General features: G+C 43.9%; 1 protein-coding gene across 5 annotated transcripts in view; it reads left to right on the top strand.

Moving 5' to 3' along the window:
• Window positions 1-16,025, top strand: part of casz1 (castor zinc finger 1) — a 77,828-nt gene that overhangs the window by 18,589 nt on the left and 43,214 nt on the right. For 3 of the 5 annotated variants that reach the window (XM_040152604.1, XM_040152601.1, XM_040152603.1), the window contains exon 1: window positions 10,735-10,875. The exons of 1 other annotated variant lie outside the window; for it this stretch is intronic. In XM_040152604.1, coding sequence (XP_040008538.1) covers window positions 10,797-10,875 — 79 coding nt within the window. In that variant the 5' untranslated portion in view covers window positions 10,735-10,796. Of the gene's footprint in view, window positions 1-10,733; window positions 10,876-16,025 lie in introns of those variants that run through there. One more of the 5 variants, XM_040152600.1, reaches the window with a different exon arrangement.

The raw sequence follows: 16,025 nt of genomic DNA, 5'->3' as shown, positions 1-16,025 counted from the left end.
TATGTCACTTTAATCTCCTTAGAGCGGCTGGTGTGCATTTGTTCGAAATAATCAAGGAAATATGGTCAGAAATTGTCAGCTTTCAGATCTAATTTACCTGACAGCCTCGCAAGTGTGTGTGTACGCGCAAGTAGGCATGTGACAGTGGCAGGTCCTTTTTTTCCTTGCCCTCTCCTCAGCTTTGTGGAAAATGCTTTTGACAGTCTTGAAGCATCTTGGTTGTCAGAGGGCGGGGGAGATGAGGAACTTGGGTGGCTTTAAGATGGACATTTCAATGAGCCGTGTTTGGCCCGGCTTAGCACCTCTGACACTGTTGTGTGCATGCACACACACCAACATGCTTAATTGCCTCTGTAACATATTCAGACTCCGTTTGGCCACTGTACCAGCACTTCTCAGCTTCTGTTGTCTGCAGGTAGCCTAAACGAGCAGAAGCAGATTACGGCCTTGACAAAGCCTGTTACAGCTACTTAACCACTGACAAATAAGATTGGCCAATCCCATACAAATAGAAATGGAACTTATTGTCCTATACTTTTGAAAAATTATAACATCTAGATCATATTTAAAGAAAGTGCTCATTTCAGAATATTTTCCCTTTAGTGTTTCATTTTAAGCTTATAATCGGATGGCTGTCATGTTGTTAAGAGTATCAACTACTTTTGCAATTTGTGCTAAACTAATAACCAGTCATAAAATAGCCTAGCTAATGTCCTGCGACATCTATATGGCTTTGCGCTGTATGGGGTCCGTATTAAAGGTCCACAGGGTTTCCCACGATTCCACAGTGGGTGAGATGCCACTTCCTCTTAAAGCGTCTCAGTGCTTGCTGGTGGTGACATAGGGTCTCAGTGTGGCCCTCAGTACCCCCTGAAGAGACAGTTAATTAAGGCCTGGGCACAGACAACGCTGCCGGGACTCTCACCCACCACACCATCATCTGCCCCTGCTGCCACCACTCCCCTTCTTAATTCTGCAGCCACCGGGGCCTCTGGGAAAGCAGAGCGCCGGGGCTGCGCAACCATTGGGGCCCCTAACGGGATTAGGAGTCCTCTGAAAATAGGACCCCAGCTCCAAAAGCCTGTCACCCACCTTCATCTGCCCAAAGGATTCCCCCCACCCCAGCCCTTTCCCCTCCTCCTCCCCGATATAAGACGGCTCCACCCGAGCTCTGTTTTATCAATTAATGTAATAAAAGGTGGAACAAAGAGCTTTCTTTCCCCAGCTCTGTAATTAGAGGGGGAGCTCTCTTGAGGACTGGCATTCCTTGGGCCCGAAAAACATGATTCTCACTCCCCCCTCTACTCTGCTGCCACCACTCAAGCGTAACATGGCTCCTCGATGTATAAGGGTGATAATGTAAATGTAGTGTAGTCTGCCAGGCAAACCCGACACAACCTATTTTGCGGTAGCTTTATCTAAGTGTGAACAAATGAATGTAACATTTGGAAGAGTGATACATTATTAACTCTAATTGTTTCCTTTATAACACACACATACATTCACTGTCACCTTCGCTTTGGCTCGCACGAGTACATGCACTCTGAAACACTCTTGTCTCTGTCCCTATCCTAACACGTTACGTATCACCACACACTGTTAACAAATGTGATAAAACCACCTGAATCGAGAATATCAGGTATGGTGTCTGCCTATGTGTGTTTTTGTCTGTTAAGGTGAGATATGGTAGACTTGTGTGTGCATGTGTCTGTTTGTGTGTCTGTGTGTGTGTGTGTGTGTGTATCTTGCGCTCTCTCTCTTGTGCTTAACTGTGTCTACACGGGTGTGAAAGTAAAGGAGTTAGACAGAGTGCCCGTTTTCACAGCCACTGGAGCTTTCGATAGGAATTAGTTTTACAACATATGCAAATGTTCCCCCTTGAAAAAAAAGGGGGTCTTTAAGTGACAGGTTGATATGTGATTAAACGACAATTAGAGTGCTGAAAATAAGTGTCGGCAGTAGGTCAAGCACTGGGCGGCTCAGCTAAAAGGTAGCAGACTACTGAGGAGAAAACATTCCCAGGCAGAGGCCAGGAACGGGACCCAAAACAAATTAGAGAGGTGAAGGGGGAACAAGGTTGGCACTGTGTTCCAATAAACCCACAACCAAAACAAGTTCTGTGCTCTGCCTGGATGACAAAAGACAGACTATTCATGATTAGAGTAGGATGCTGTTTTCATTAAACGAGTGTTGAACATCGATACAGTCCCTGTGTTTTAAGTCTGTTTTGTGTAGAACCTGCCCTGAACTGTAACATTGTCACTGATTGTATAGACTCGAGTGTTTTAGCATCATACTTGAATGGCATGCATAACCATTAAGGGACACCAGCATGTGATGGTGATGTGCCTGTTTGCCCTGATGTTAACCTTTAGTGCCCCCAGGCCAGATTAAAACCTGTTGCCTGCCCTAGTATAGGCTGCACCCCACACCTCTGCTGCCCTTTAAGTTAAAAGTACATAGACATGAGGGATCTCTCAGTCTTTCTCTCTCACTTCTCTCTAACAAACACATACTCACGAAAACCCACACACACAGGCGCGCAAACATACAGGCAGAGACATAAAAGGGCTCACGCTTATTCTGGCAACAGATGGCCCTGTCCCTATAATCCCCTTTGATGCTGCGGTGGGCAGTGGCTCCTGAACATCTCTGAAGCCAAAGCCCCAACAAAACTTGAGCTACTTTTCCTTTAACTGACCCCAATTGCCAAGGAGCTGTCAGCTGTCAGACCTGGTTAAGAGTGTCTTTACTGGGAGAGACTGAAGGGCACAGGTTTCTCCCTCTCTCTCTTACTCTCTCTCTCTCTCTCTCTCTCTCTCTCTCTCTCTCTCCTCTCCTCTTTCAGCTTCCTGTTTGTTTTCTGTCAAAGACGGTTCATTCCACCTCCATGACACGACTGTGAAAGCAGGTTGACCGTGGTAGTCTGACTCTTAGTATAGATGCACTTATTTCTTCACTGCTCGTTCTAGAAGGCTAAAGAGTGAACTTCGCCATGCTTTAGTAGTGAAGCCACAGATGGTAGAAGGTTTGCTAAGAGGCTTAGATTTCATCGAAGAGCTCACCTTAATTATTGTCAGTTGTAAGAAAAGAGGGTCTTTTCATGGCTTGTGTAACAAGCATACTATATATACACATAGAAAATACAAATTAAAAGCACTGCAATACATCACTTATTTTCTATAAACAGAACTTTTTTGACAGATTTAGATATATTTTCCATTTGTCTTGTTTGGTTGTCTTCTTACTATGTAGGTGGATACTTCAGTATAGAGAGCTGGCCAATTGATGCTGATGAAATAACTCTGATATATCTAAAAAAAAGTGGTTCATTCTCTGATAATATAAAATTCCGGTGATAGTAATTAGTTCACTAATGGAGTTTTAAAAAATAATTTACGAGTATCCTTAACTCCTCTTTCAAAGCATTAATAAAAAGTGATTGTATTTAATTCTTAACTCTAATATTATACCAGGCATTTTACTAATTTTGCAGAAGAACAGGCATTTTTTAATGTTGCCAATACTCTTTTATTCCTGTGGTCTCTGATTATGAAAGCACAATGCTGTGTTTAACACTCCTGATTAAACTGAACATCACTCTCCCAAATGTTTGAGTGAACCAGAACTACAAAGCACTTTGCTTTCTTATTAATTTTGCACTGTAAATGGAATCAAATGTGAACTTGTGTCTTAACCTTTGTCTTAAATAATTTCCTTCTCCTAATGTAGGGAGCTCTGTTCTCTGGCCTCTAATTGGAGGACAGCAGTTAAACGTCTCCTCGGGTGCAGAGGCAACTGATTGCAGCAGTCTCTTCTGTTTCATTTGGAAACCACCGGATTCTAACACAAATGGGGAAACCCAAATTAGTGCTCGCTGGCTGTGTGATTTCAGAGAAATCCTCTGTACAGTTCGATTATGTATTATCATTCGAGAGCTTTGGGGGATAATCATCACTGAGATTTGCTCACGTTTCCAGCAGGTCTGCTGAGATGCATGTACGTAGCTAATGGGATTGGGCTTTTTTTTCTATCCCTCTCCTGTGGCGTTATGGAGCTGGCAGCTGAACTTGAACGGATGCGCATGGTGCTGAGTCGTGCACAGGACTATTTCAAGACTGAAATGCGATTGTTTTAATACTTTAATCCACCTGTCCTTGGCATTCAGGATGTTGCAGAAGTCGCCTAATTATTTCAGTGCCCTCTATCCTTCCTGGTTGAAATACAGCAGAGACAGTGGAACCCTTCTGTTGATAAATAAGTCCATCCTAAAGGAATTTCTTCTTTGAATTGTTCTTAAGACAATTAAAAGGAAAATTTTAGGTAATTTATCTCAGGAAAAAACAAAAATCTTCTGTTTTTATCCAGGGTCTTGAATGTGATAAACTCCCAAAACTTGTAACAAAAGATGTATAGGCTAATTGAAATTTTAAAAATGCATGTATGCAAAGAGAATCTGAAAAGCCCCAAATCACTTTAAAGAGTGAGACATTCAACAACCAGAATTCTCGGAATTGTCTCAGGTTCCAACCGCGATAGTATGCAAGCACAAATATTTTCTTTTAATTAAAAAGGCCTCATATCGCTGTATCCTCCCCCAAGCCTGCTGCCAGTTCTCCACGACCCTCCAATGCACACACACACACACACACACACACACACACACACACACACACACACCCACATGCATAAACACTCTTTGTGACGTTTTATTCAAATCCAGTCACGCTCACAGTCAAATACAACAAGCCAAATTTGAGGAAAAAAAGGCCTGGGCTATGGATTGCTCTTGACTAGCTGCTAATCTGTCAGAGCCTGGTTGTCAATTGAGAACCAGGGGCACCAGCAGTGACGGCTGCCCAGTTCACTGATAGCCCCCTGAGGGACAGTTAACCCTCAAACAGCCCCACCTTAAAAAAAAAAAAAAAACACCTCTTGTGCGGTCTTTCCACTTCCACCCTTCCCCCCATCTGATCAAGCCTACCAGAACCCATAGTGGCACTAAAACGTTGGGAAGGAGGGGGTGGAGGATTGGTTGTTTATGTATATGTGTGTATGCTGGTTCGGGACAATGGCGGTAGTGGTGTGTATTTGTGTATATACGTGTGGTTTGGTAGGGGGTGGCAGCTTTATAGTAATGCATGTTGATGGTTTCAGAGATACTTCATTTCAGAAACAGGGGCCTCATTAACTGTAGTCTTCATCAGGCCAGTGAGCAGCGGGCACATTAGGGGTCCACAGGAAGTTAGAGTACAGCAGGCGAGTGCATTAGGGAGGCCTGGGGAGACACACTCCCTCTCTTACCCTCAGTTCCACTTCCACCTCCAGCGCTTTTCTATATCTTAATGCACCTTTCAGAGGAATTCGGATAGAGGTCAATAATTATGCTCTTTAAATTATTCAGTCGAGGTCCTCTGTAATTGTGCTTTTTAGAGCTCGGACATTGACAGCATGGCTTACTGCACCACGTTTGGGGCCCGGCCTGACCGGATGAATCAGTATGGAGAAAGATAAAGAATGTGTGAACGTGTTACACTGCTTTCATCACTAACTGATGTAGGAGTGATCGTCATTTCTGAAAAGTCAACACGCGTCAACACCACATGAACAAATTAACTCATTTACTGAGCAAATTTGTCGGCACATCAAGTTTGGATCTCTTTTAAACAGGCGTCAGGACTGAGTTGTCTGTGGTGGGCATGTTGGTGACCGAGACCTAGCAGACTACCAGCCACTGTGTGGGAATGTTTAGTTTGGGACACAACTGTGTTATTTTTGTTACATCGAGGAGAGGAAAGCACAAACTGCAAGGGTAGCAGAAAAAAATCACCAAACTTTCTCTACAAAGCCAGTCCCAGCAACGTTTGACTGCACATGATAACATCGTCCATCCACACAACAAGTCCTCTTTCAGCCACAGATTATTAACACATCGCTGAAAGCGGCAGAGAGTGTTTCACTGTTGTCACAGGGTCTAATATTTATATTTATCTAGTTGGGAGAGGCACTGACAAACATGTCACACACCTGCAGTTTTGTAGTACGTGTTACTACAGTTTGGTGTCAAAGAAGAGGCTGTACAGTAGAGTTTTGTTTAGGCGAGAGGAAGACTGTAATTACTGTCTGGCGATGAATCTAGTCTCTGCATAAAATAGTGTTTATCCAGTCGCCCGTGTTTCTGTCGTGGCTGAGGGAGGGGAGGGTCATGTTTTGCACAACTGAGACAGCTAGGGCAATCAGGAGAAGAATCGTGACTCCAAAACATTCAGCCTTTCTTTCTTTTCTCTCTTCCTCACTTTGTTTCTCTTTCTCTCTCTCTCTCTCTCACTCTCTCCCTCTCTCGGGTTGAGAAACGGTGCCTTAGAAAATGAGATCTCCCTTTCTGACACACCCACACACACAAATAAACATAAAAAGCTAATTTGTTAGCGCCCTCATTTCAGAGGCCTGAGCAGGAGAATATTGTTGGAGGCAAAAGTAATGCTTTGTCAAATGTTGACATGTGTTGCAAACACGAGGCCCTCAGCAGCAGCAACAGCCGCAGCTTTTCGTAGAGCGGCTCAGGCACATTGTCGGCACATGAAGAGAGGATGCTTTGAAACAAGATTAGCCTCCAAATGGCCCTGCCTGCCCAACCATCCCCCCCATCCGTACTCTTGTACATAATGTGTGTGTGCGTGCGTGCGTGCGTGCGTGCTTGCTAAATGATCAGTTCCTCTGAAATATTTGTGGGCCTGTTTTCTCACAGAATGAGTCTGCGTGTCATGTGCTGTATATCACTGTACAGCTGAAGGTGTGTGCGCACAAGGAAGGCCCCATTGTCTAGGACATGGTTTGGCTTGGTTTCGTGGGCCAGAAAGCACACGTCGCTGTCACTGAGGCTAACTCCCCTTGGCTTTGGGTCAGGGTGACACTGGGCAGGGGGAGAGAAAAAAATCCATCACCCCCACACCCTGCCCCACAAAAATGAATAAAAATTGGAAAACAACATGCAAGGTCCACCTAATACAGGAACACTTGCAATATGCTGATGTTTTCTTTTGCACACTGTGTTTGCTAAATTGCCTTTGACTGCGTGCATCAGTAATGAAACTTTATGTCCTTGTGGAGAGGGCAGCAAGTCCGTTCCAGTTAGGACCGGGACGATCTCTCCTGTCTGGCTTTTGTAAGACTTTTTTTTCTAATACACGTCCTTATGAATAAATGAAGCCCACGAAGTCATTTTTTCCATATTTGTGTAAATTGCTTTAAAAGCACTTTATCATGTCATAAAAAAGTGCAATTGATCTGCTGGGCTTAGCCCATTGGACAGCTGTGTGTTTTGTTAATGGCCACTTTGCTCCAAGCAGCTTATTAAAAAATTTATATAGAAATGCTAAAATTGCATAAATTATTTAGATACAGTAAGCATTTTTTTTTGTTTTGGTCAGGCAGGGAGGGGCTGTTATCAGTATGGAAATTTACCATAGTATATTATCTGCTGAAATATAGTAATATATCTGCCCAGACACATATGTGTCCTCCTCTCTGCACCCCCACACGTGCAGAGGCGCAGGAAAAAAAGTATATATTTTTTGATGACTTCGTTTCAGCAACCACGGAATGTCACCCATATCCTGGTTGATTGTACTTTCGAGTTTTATGATGTTTTTCCATTGATTTGTTTCCCCGGCGCAGCTGCCGACCTCTATTGAGGGACGAACGTAATCAGCGCTGACGCAAATTAGATGGTTATTCGTTTCGAAAATTGACAGAAAAACAATAAAAAAGATGAAATGCTCCCAAATCAATAGATATAATGAAATTCAAATAATCCGAGAGATGAGGTCTCCATGGCAACTGATAATGTGGAAAAGAAAACAATTTAATAAAGGACAGACACGCTTTGAAAACAGATTGGGGAGGGGGGTGGCTGTAAAGCGGGGAGAGGAGAGCAGAGCAGAGAAGAGGAGGTGGGGAGATGGAGGGATAGAGAGAGAGGGAGGGAGGGTGGTGGAGGGGTGTTTGTGGCTGTAGTGGTTGCTCTATAGCTTGTTTCCCCCAGCGTGTGAAGGATCTGTGTCTGTCCCAAGGACACCGGAATAATTAGAAAAGCTTTCAGGCCAGAAAGTGCAGATTCAGGTTTTAATACACAAAATTATTTCAGGGGCAGTGAATCGGAAAACCATTTGTTGGTGACCTTCCTGAGAGGCCTCCCCCTCCCCGGTACAGGGCAAGATGGAGGCTATGTGGCAGCACTGCCTGAGTTATGGCATATTTGTGTTTTTATAGAGGCAGGGGGAATGGAGTTGGGGAAGTTGGGGAGGGGGGGTAAATTTGTGTGTATGGTTGTGTTTCGATGTGAGTGTGTGTGTGTGTGTGTGTGTGTATGCGTGCATGCTTGAGTTTTCAAGGGGGGAGGAGGGGGGGTGTCATAGGGAGACCTTCATGTTGTGTGTGTCTGTGTGTGTGTGTGTGGGTCTGGCAAGAGTTTGGGCAGAGGGAGGGAGAGCAAAGACGAGGAGGGAGAATGTGAAGCAGTGAGAGAAAGAGGGAAGTTGCAGATCCGGCTGTATTTACAGATCAGTTGTCAAAAGGAGCCATTTAAGGGGAATGCGCCCGTTCCTGCACTGTGACAGGCGAGGTGCCTGTTTAAAAAGCAAAAGACAACTATGAACCTGAGAGGGAGAGAGTCAAACACAGGCTTTTTCTGTTGAAGACAGACAGAGCAGGGGGTGGCGAGGGAAGCGAGCGGGTGTTAAGTGACTTCATTTGTAGTCTATTTAAGGTATGTTTTACTTGTCCTTGTGCTGCTCCTCCAACAACTAATACAGGGGCTGTGTTCTAGTTAGCACAGCAGGGAATAATGATTGAGTGAATCATTCTTATTTCCTGTAAATACAAATGACTTTCCTTCATCTGCCTAAAAACCTGAATTTGATTTCAGTCTTCTTGTCAAGGGAGTTTTGCTACTGATGCAAACAGTGATAAGTCAACCAAAAGCACAGCGCTCTTTCCCTCATTAGCTTATCACGACTTTAAGTATGTACACTTTCTGGTGGCTTTATTCAACATCCGTGTCCTGCTCTATTAACATCCTATTTTCTTTATTACTCTTTGTCAACATTTTGAAGGCAGTCCGGTTGGGTGTTGAAGCCTTGTCTTTCAAGTAGCGACTACCATTTTTGTGTCATTATAAGGCTTTGTTTGACTCAAATAAAGGTGATCCACCCTCTGTTCAAATTATACCAACAGCAAGTCCGGGATAACATGTCTTGAATGCAGATACCCTTATCCTGTTCCAGGCAGCAATAAATGGAAAAACAATTCCTCACACACAGCTTGGCCCAATAATTACTGTTCTGATATTTTATTAGCATAGGATCCTGATCGGAATCAGTGCTTTCCTGCAATATAAATCATCATAAAAGTTGGGCAATATTTGATAAAAATGTCGGTTCAAGTTCAGTGTTAATCTTGGTCCTTTTTCATGGCTGGAATTAGTTTGTTGCCTAAAACACAATTAAGGTGTTTGCATAGAGTCATCATGCAAACAGTCATCCCTTTCTTTTACCCAGGCAAAACGACCCTTATTCAAAGGCAAACAGAGATCTGACACTCTTCAGCAGGATAGCTAATATTCTCCAGTATTGATATTGCAATGTGAAAAGTGCCCCACAAGTAGGAGAGAAACTAGAAATTCCCCACTGTACACTAGCTAAGAGCCTTCAATTCTAACATGCCAGTGTCAATGAAGACTGTTTTCTTTTTTTAAATAAAAAAAAAAAAAAAACTCGGATAGAATAGAGACATGAAATACGAGAGCCGATAGGAATCCGTTGTGTGTTTGTGGGTGCATGCACACTGACACACACACATAGGGCACAAAGAACATGTTATCACTGTCAACAGCAGCAGTAGCAAACAGCAGCAGTTGTGCCGTGTGGGTGTCTGTGTTGTATGCGAGTGAAAGTGTGTGTGCTTGTGCATGCCCATAATCTCTCGCTCTCTCTCCCTGGCTGCTGGCTCAGAGGGACCCACTGTAAGTCAATCTGTGTGTTCATATGCCTGTGAGTGTGCATGTTTTTGTGTGTGTGTGTGTGTGAGCTACTACTGTACTACACTTCAGGGGCCAGGAGCCATGACCGAGCCGAGCCGAACAGGACTCAACAGGGCTGGAAAGGGCCGAGGGCCAGCTCCCTGTGCACACCACCCACTTCACACCTGTCTCTCTCTCTCGCTCTCTCTCACACACACATACACAAACACATGCACACAGCTCATACAGCCGTGCTGCTCAGAACAGGGCTCTCATTGTAGCAGTGACAGGAGGGCGCCCGTTAAGTGGCTCTCTCTTCCTGGGGCCTGTGTCTGTGTGTGTCTGTGTGTGTGTGTGTCTGTGTGTGTCTGTGTGTGTTTGTGTGTGTGTGTGTGTGTGTGTGTGTGTGTGTGTGTGTGTGTGTGTGTGTGTGTGTGTGTGTGTGTGTGTGTGTGTGTGTGTGTGTGTGTGTGTGTTTTGTTCCCCCATGTGGTTGTGGGGTGGATAAGGGCGATGAAGGACCCCTACTGGTAAAGTGGGTAAACTCGCACAGCCGCGACATCTGTGTTCAGAAAGGGAGGGAGAGGGGGAGGGAGTGGAGAGAGAAGGAGAGAGGGGGAGGGATAAGGAGGGAGGAGAGATAGACAGCGAGAGAGGTGGACAGAGTGGGAACAAGGAAAGGAGTGAGAAGGAGAGAGGGAGGGAGAGAGAGACACAGAGGGAGAGGGGGAGAGATAGAGAGAGAGCAGAGCCTTGGCAGAGAACAGTTGAGGAGAAAATGCCTTGCTTTGTAGAGAGAATTCTTCCAGGGCAGGAGGGAGAGGTGAGACAGAGCGCTGAGGGCGGTCTGCTGCCAGGTAAGACTCACACACACCTTCCTCTCCCTCTCTCCCTCTCTCTCCCTCTCTCCCTCTCTCGCTCTCTCACTCCCCTCACACACACACACATACTGGAGTTGAGTGCTACCTCGAGGTGAACGGGTCTACTACTAGTTGCAGTTGGCATGAGTCAGGCACGCATGTGTAGTTATGTGGTGGGTGGTGTTAAAGTATGTGGTGTGTGTGTGGGTGTGTGTGTGTGTGTGTGAGAGAGAGAGAGAGAGGAAACAGAGCAGGTGTAATGTTTGTTTTTTGGAAAATTTTTGTAGCTTTTAATTACAGATGCACATTTGCACCTATAGTGCACTGAATGTCAGTGATGTGTTTAATTAGTTTTAATGGTGTGTTGCTTCCTCAAAAGTTTTGTTGTTGACTTTTGGTGCAATGCCTTATAGCACTCAGTTAAACTTTTTATATTTTACAGTTTACTTTATACCTTTACTTTTCTACATTTCAGAGAGAAGTATTGTGTTTTTTTACTCCACTACATTTATTTGACATTTAGTAACTAGATACTTAACAGATTAATATTTTACAAATAAAAGATATGGTGAGCTTATAAATATAATGGATTTTTATAGATTAAAAATCCAGCAGTGAATAAAGTAGTTGTAAATGAGCTCCACCTCAACCTGCTACCACGCTTGCATGTTAGAGTATAGCACCATTTGATATAATATGTTGGTATTTTTACTTTTGAAACCTTCAGTTTATTTTTCTGATAATAGTTAAAGTATTGATTGATTTTTAAAATTGGAGTGCATGACCGTTACATGTAATTGCGTATTTTTACATTGTGGTGTTAGTACTTTTACTTAAGTAAAGGATCTGAATATTTTATCCACCACTAATTACACATTACTTCATTTTATAGCAATACTTTTTATTTACCATGAAGCCCTTTCCAGGCCTACACAAATACAATTTATTTAACTTTGAAGGGGGAAAAAAAAATCTAAATGCACTGTTTCAAAGGCCAAAAATAGAAATTATTAAAAAGCACCTAAAATCCCTCTGCTCTAATGTCAAGCGCAGATGTTTTCATATCTGACATGATGTAATTTGCGGTATTGGTTGAGATCGATTTGGCTGTTTAGATACAGATGTTGTGATGGAGAGGTTTGTCATCGGAGGGATTTTCCACTCTGCTGATGTAAACAGTGTCTGTTGAAGAGAGACTAGAGTCTTTTTCTCCTATCTGGAGACACAGTTCTGAGAGGAATAATCCTCCTCGTGTACAATTAGATTTTCTCCTTTTGGTTAAATAAATACTGTGTCTGTGAACATAAACACAGATTTACATGCAGCCCTGTGGGTGTCTGTCTCTCAAACAGCCTACTGCTACAGCCTGGGCCTGATATTTGTTGATGAGGCCCACAGGAGAAAAAAAAGAAAAAGAAAAGAAAGACAAGGCGGAAGTTGGCCAGCTCTAACTTCACGCTTGCTGTTTATTTGTTTTTATAACAAATGGAACCAGCTTCCCGAGCGAAAGGTGAAGTCAGAATTGAATTTGGCTTGCGTTACCGTGGCGATCTGGCAACCGCTCCTGTGTCCCATAGGACTGCTCTGGTTGCTGTGTGCCGGGCGCGTGTGTTTGTTATTTAACTGGTGTGTGTGTGTGTGTACACTACTGCACTACGTGCATATTGTGTGCGTGCGTGTGTGTATGTGTGTTTGAGTAGTGGGTGGTGGTAGCAGCATTCACGAGAGAGACATTTTACTAAGCAGACATTTCCCCCTCTGTTTTCACTCTGACCTGGTAGGAGATTGATGACTGAATTGTGGAGTACATGTTAACAGTAACTGGTGATTTATGAAGATACTTAGGGTAAGTGAGGCCGCACAGGCTGGAGGGGAAGAAAAAGATATAGCCTTTTAAGTTAATGCAAAAATATAGCCTTTTTAAGTAATAATTGTTATTACTACTGCAGGGGTTTGGACAGAGGTCTCAGTTAGAGTTGAAGGTGCACAAAGTGCAATATGAAGCTTTTCCTTTTCCGTTGGCCATGTGCCTTCCTTTGTTTCTGGCTTTCTAACTTTGACTCCATTCAATGCTGTAAGTTTTTTTTGTAAGGAAAAAAAAAGTTAAATAAATATATGTGCATTTGGATATGTAGATGGAGATATATATATTTTGATAGTGTCATTAAGATAGCTAAATTCAAAAATTTCAATTGAGAAAAAAAACTTTTTTTTCTTGGGTAAACCACAATGGAAAACTTTTCTTGGATGAACCCTTGCACTGCAACAAGTGCACTGTGTGTTTTGGCAGCCCCCCTTAGCCAAAGATCCCTCAGAAAATCCGCATGCAATTTTAGAAGAATCAGATTCTTTCCCTTTGCTTGGCTCATGAACTCCCTTGATATCATGCACACGGAGAATCCTCCTCTATATTCAAATATGAGATTCAATCCACTTGGATGTGATCTATAGCATTTTTAAGGAATAAAGCAATTTTAGGGAATACGGAAGAGTGCTTTCCCTGGAAGAAGGATAGCTTTCATTTTTTTTCAAGGCACCTCTTAGACTGAGTGAAATGTTTCCCCTGTTCGCTCAAGGACGACTTTATTTCTTACCAGGGATTTAACACTCACTCAGTCCCCTCATAAATACAGCGTCCCTCAGCCCTTCACTAGCCATAACTCATGCACTAACTCTCTAGCTAACTAAACTCATATAGCAGAGCCAACACTTGTTTGTCTTTTACCTCAGCCTTTCTCTCTCTCTCTCTTCCTCTCGGTCTCTTTTTCCTCCTCTCAGCTGATTTATACATGACACAATCTTCTCTGACTACTGTCTCACCAGGCTCCTGTGCTGATCTGCTTGGCCCACTCATGGAGTGGGTTTTAGAAGAAATGTGCAGTTGAATATGAGCCAGCGTAATCTCCTTGAGGCTATTTAGAGTGAGCCTAATGCTCCAAGAATGAGCGAGAACAACACCGGAGAAAATGCGGACATCCCTCTCGGCGTGTCACAACACAACTCAGGTCTCCAAGCAAGTCTTTGATTTGCTGATGAAAATCTCTATGTAAGGCAAAGGACATAAAAATTCCAACTTTCAAGACACCTGTTGAAGCCCTCAGTCTCTTTAGAAAAATCTTTTTGTGTGGTTTGTATTTTGTCTTTGTGCCTTTATGGCACCCACCTGTGGAATTTTTACTTTTTAGTGTTATCCCAATGCTACAATAAACAGCAGACAGACAGCAGCTGATAAACTTTCGAGTCATTTCACTTTCAGCAGATGAAAGTGCTCAGGTGGGATATTACAGTATGGTGGTAGCCTTTACTGATCTGGTGCCGACTGGCATTTTGGGAGGAGACGGTCTATCTGGCATGGTTCCTGTATTGGTTGTTAACAGCCTGTTGGTACCTTCTGTTCTCTCTGTTCAGTCCCACTGGCCCGACACTGACAACTCCTCAAACATCTGAAGACCCTCTGAAGTCAAAATCGCCAATTTTGATGTCTCATGGCAGTACCCAGCGTTTTGTTGTATTTGCGTCTGAAAACACAGGCCCTGCTTGGAGGAATTACCCTCGGCACTCGTTGGTGTCGGATGGGGGAGGAGGGTATCATCATCACCCCCCCCCCTCTCCTTGCTGTCCTTCCTTTCTTTTTGATCTCACCATCAAATCTTCCCCGGTTTTTATGAGTGACGTTTACCCGAGAGCAGCTTGGGAAATGGCTGGCTGAAGAAGACGTTTGAGAAAATGCGCCTGAGCAAGCTATCACCTTTGATAAAGCCATAGTTCCAGAGGGAGAGGAAGAAGAAAGCCAACGAGTAAAAGCATTGTTGGTAATGAAAAATGCCATGCAAGAGGGAGCATCTCTCTGATCCTAGCCTGTTAAACCAACAATGTATAGTACAACAGATACTGAACTGGTACATCAAGCATTTCTCTGTTATTGTACCACAGTGATTGTTTGACCCAGAGGACTGATCTGAATCTAGGGTACCAAACTCTGCCTTTACTGCACATCAGCTGGGCACCAGATAATCTCATAATACAGCTCTCACACCAACACAGTTAGTCACACTGGTGCTGCCATCAACGTTGGCATACCTTCAGCTGTGCCACCAGTTGGCAAAAGGCTGGCAAAGTCATTTGAGAACACTGCAGAAAGAGAAAGAAATAATGTTCAAGTGGAGGGTAGTTGGAGGCACAGAGAGCAAGAAATGTTAGCTTTAGTAATTACTACCTCCATAGAGAAGCAGTGGAGAGGACAGTGAGGCAAGCAAGCGCACAAAGGAGGCCCCGTGTGCAGATAATGAGGGGGTATCATTGTAGCTCTGACAGTGTTAATCTTAGAGTCCTCCACGGTGTGTGTGTGTGTGTGCGCTTGCGTGCGTGCTTGCGCCCGTGTGGGTGTGTGTGTGTGTGTGTGCGTGCCTGTGTGTGTGCATGTGTCTCTATCTGGTTGTGTGTATGCTCTGTGCAGCATTCTGTATGTATATACTGCTGGAGTATATGGGGTCGTGGTACAGTGCCATTGACCCCCGTCCTACCAGTGAGACCACTTGACAGCACAGTCTATCCTACCATGCTGACAGTCACCAATTCTCACAGCTTCTTGAAGATAGACCTGAAACTCCACAGCCTCTTGCTCATCCTCGCAAACGCACTGGGATCACCTATCAACACCCAAACTTGTCTTTGCAGAAGAGGGAGGAAGAAAAAAGGAAAGCAGAAAAGGGGAAGAGCAGTCCAACTTTCTTTGTGCCCAGCTTTTTCTTCTCTTTTTTTCCTCTTCCCATTTGAAGTTGTGAGACACTCATTTAAGCCTCATTGCACACCGACACTCAACACACGAGAATGTTATGAATATGTATCAACACAGCATATGGCAGCAGTAGCACTGGGACTAGGTGTGTCCAGAAGGTAGAGTGCTGCCGATGCATTATTCTCCATTCAAATTACGACAGTGAGAATGCAACGGGAAGCTGAGATGTGTTCACCACCTCTTTAGACGGGGCAGGAGAAGGGCCTGGATCATGCGAAACAGCAGGAACGGAAGACCTGGGATGAGCACAGTAGTAGGCTGGCTGAGTTTCCTTGATTTGGTAGATTTTTTCGGCAGGTTCAAACCCAGCACTCGCTGACACAAGCGTGATTAAAAGTGATATTTCTGA

Source organism: Xiphias gladius, chromosome 18, assembly GCF_016859285.1.
Source record: "Xiphias gladius isolate SHS-SW01 ecotype Sanya breed wild chromosome 18, ASM1685928v1, whole genome shotgun sequence".
Taxonomy (NCBI): Eukaryota; Metazoa; Chordata; class Actinopteri; order Istiophoriformes; family Xiphiidae; genus Xiphias; species Xiphias gladius.
Note: the sequence above shows the minus strand (reverse complement) of the source record. Positions and strands in the feature narration are given on the sequence as shown.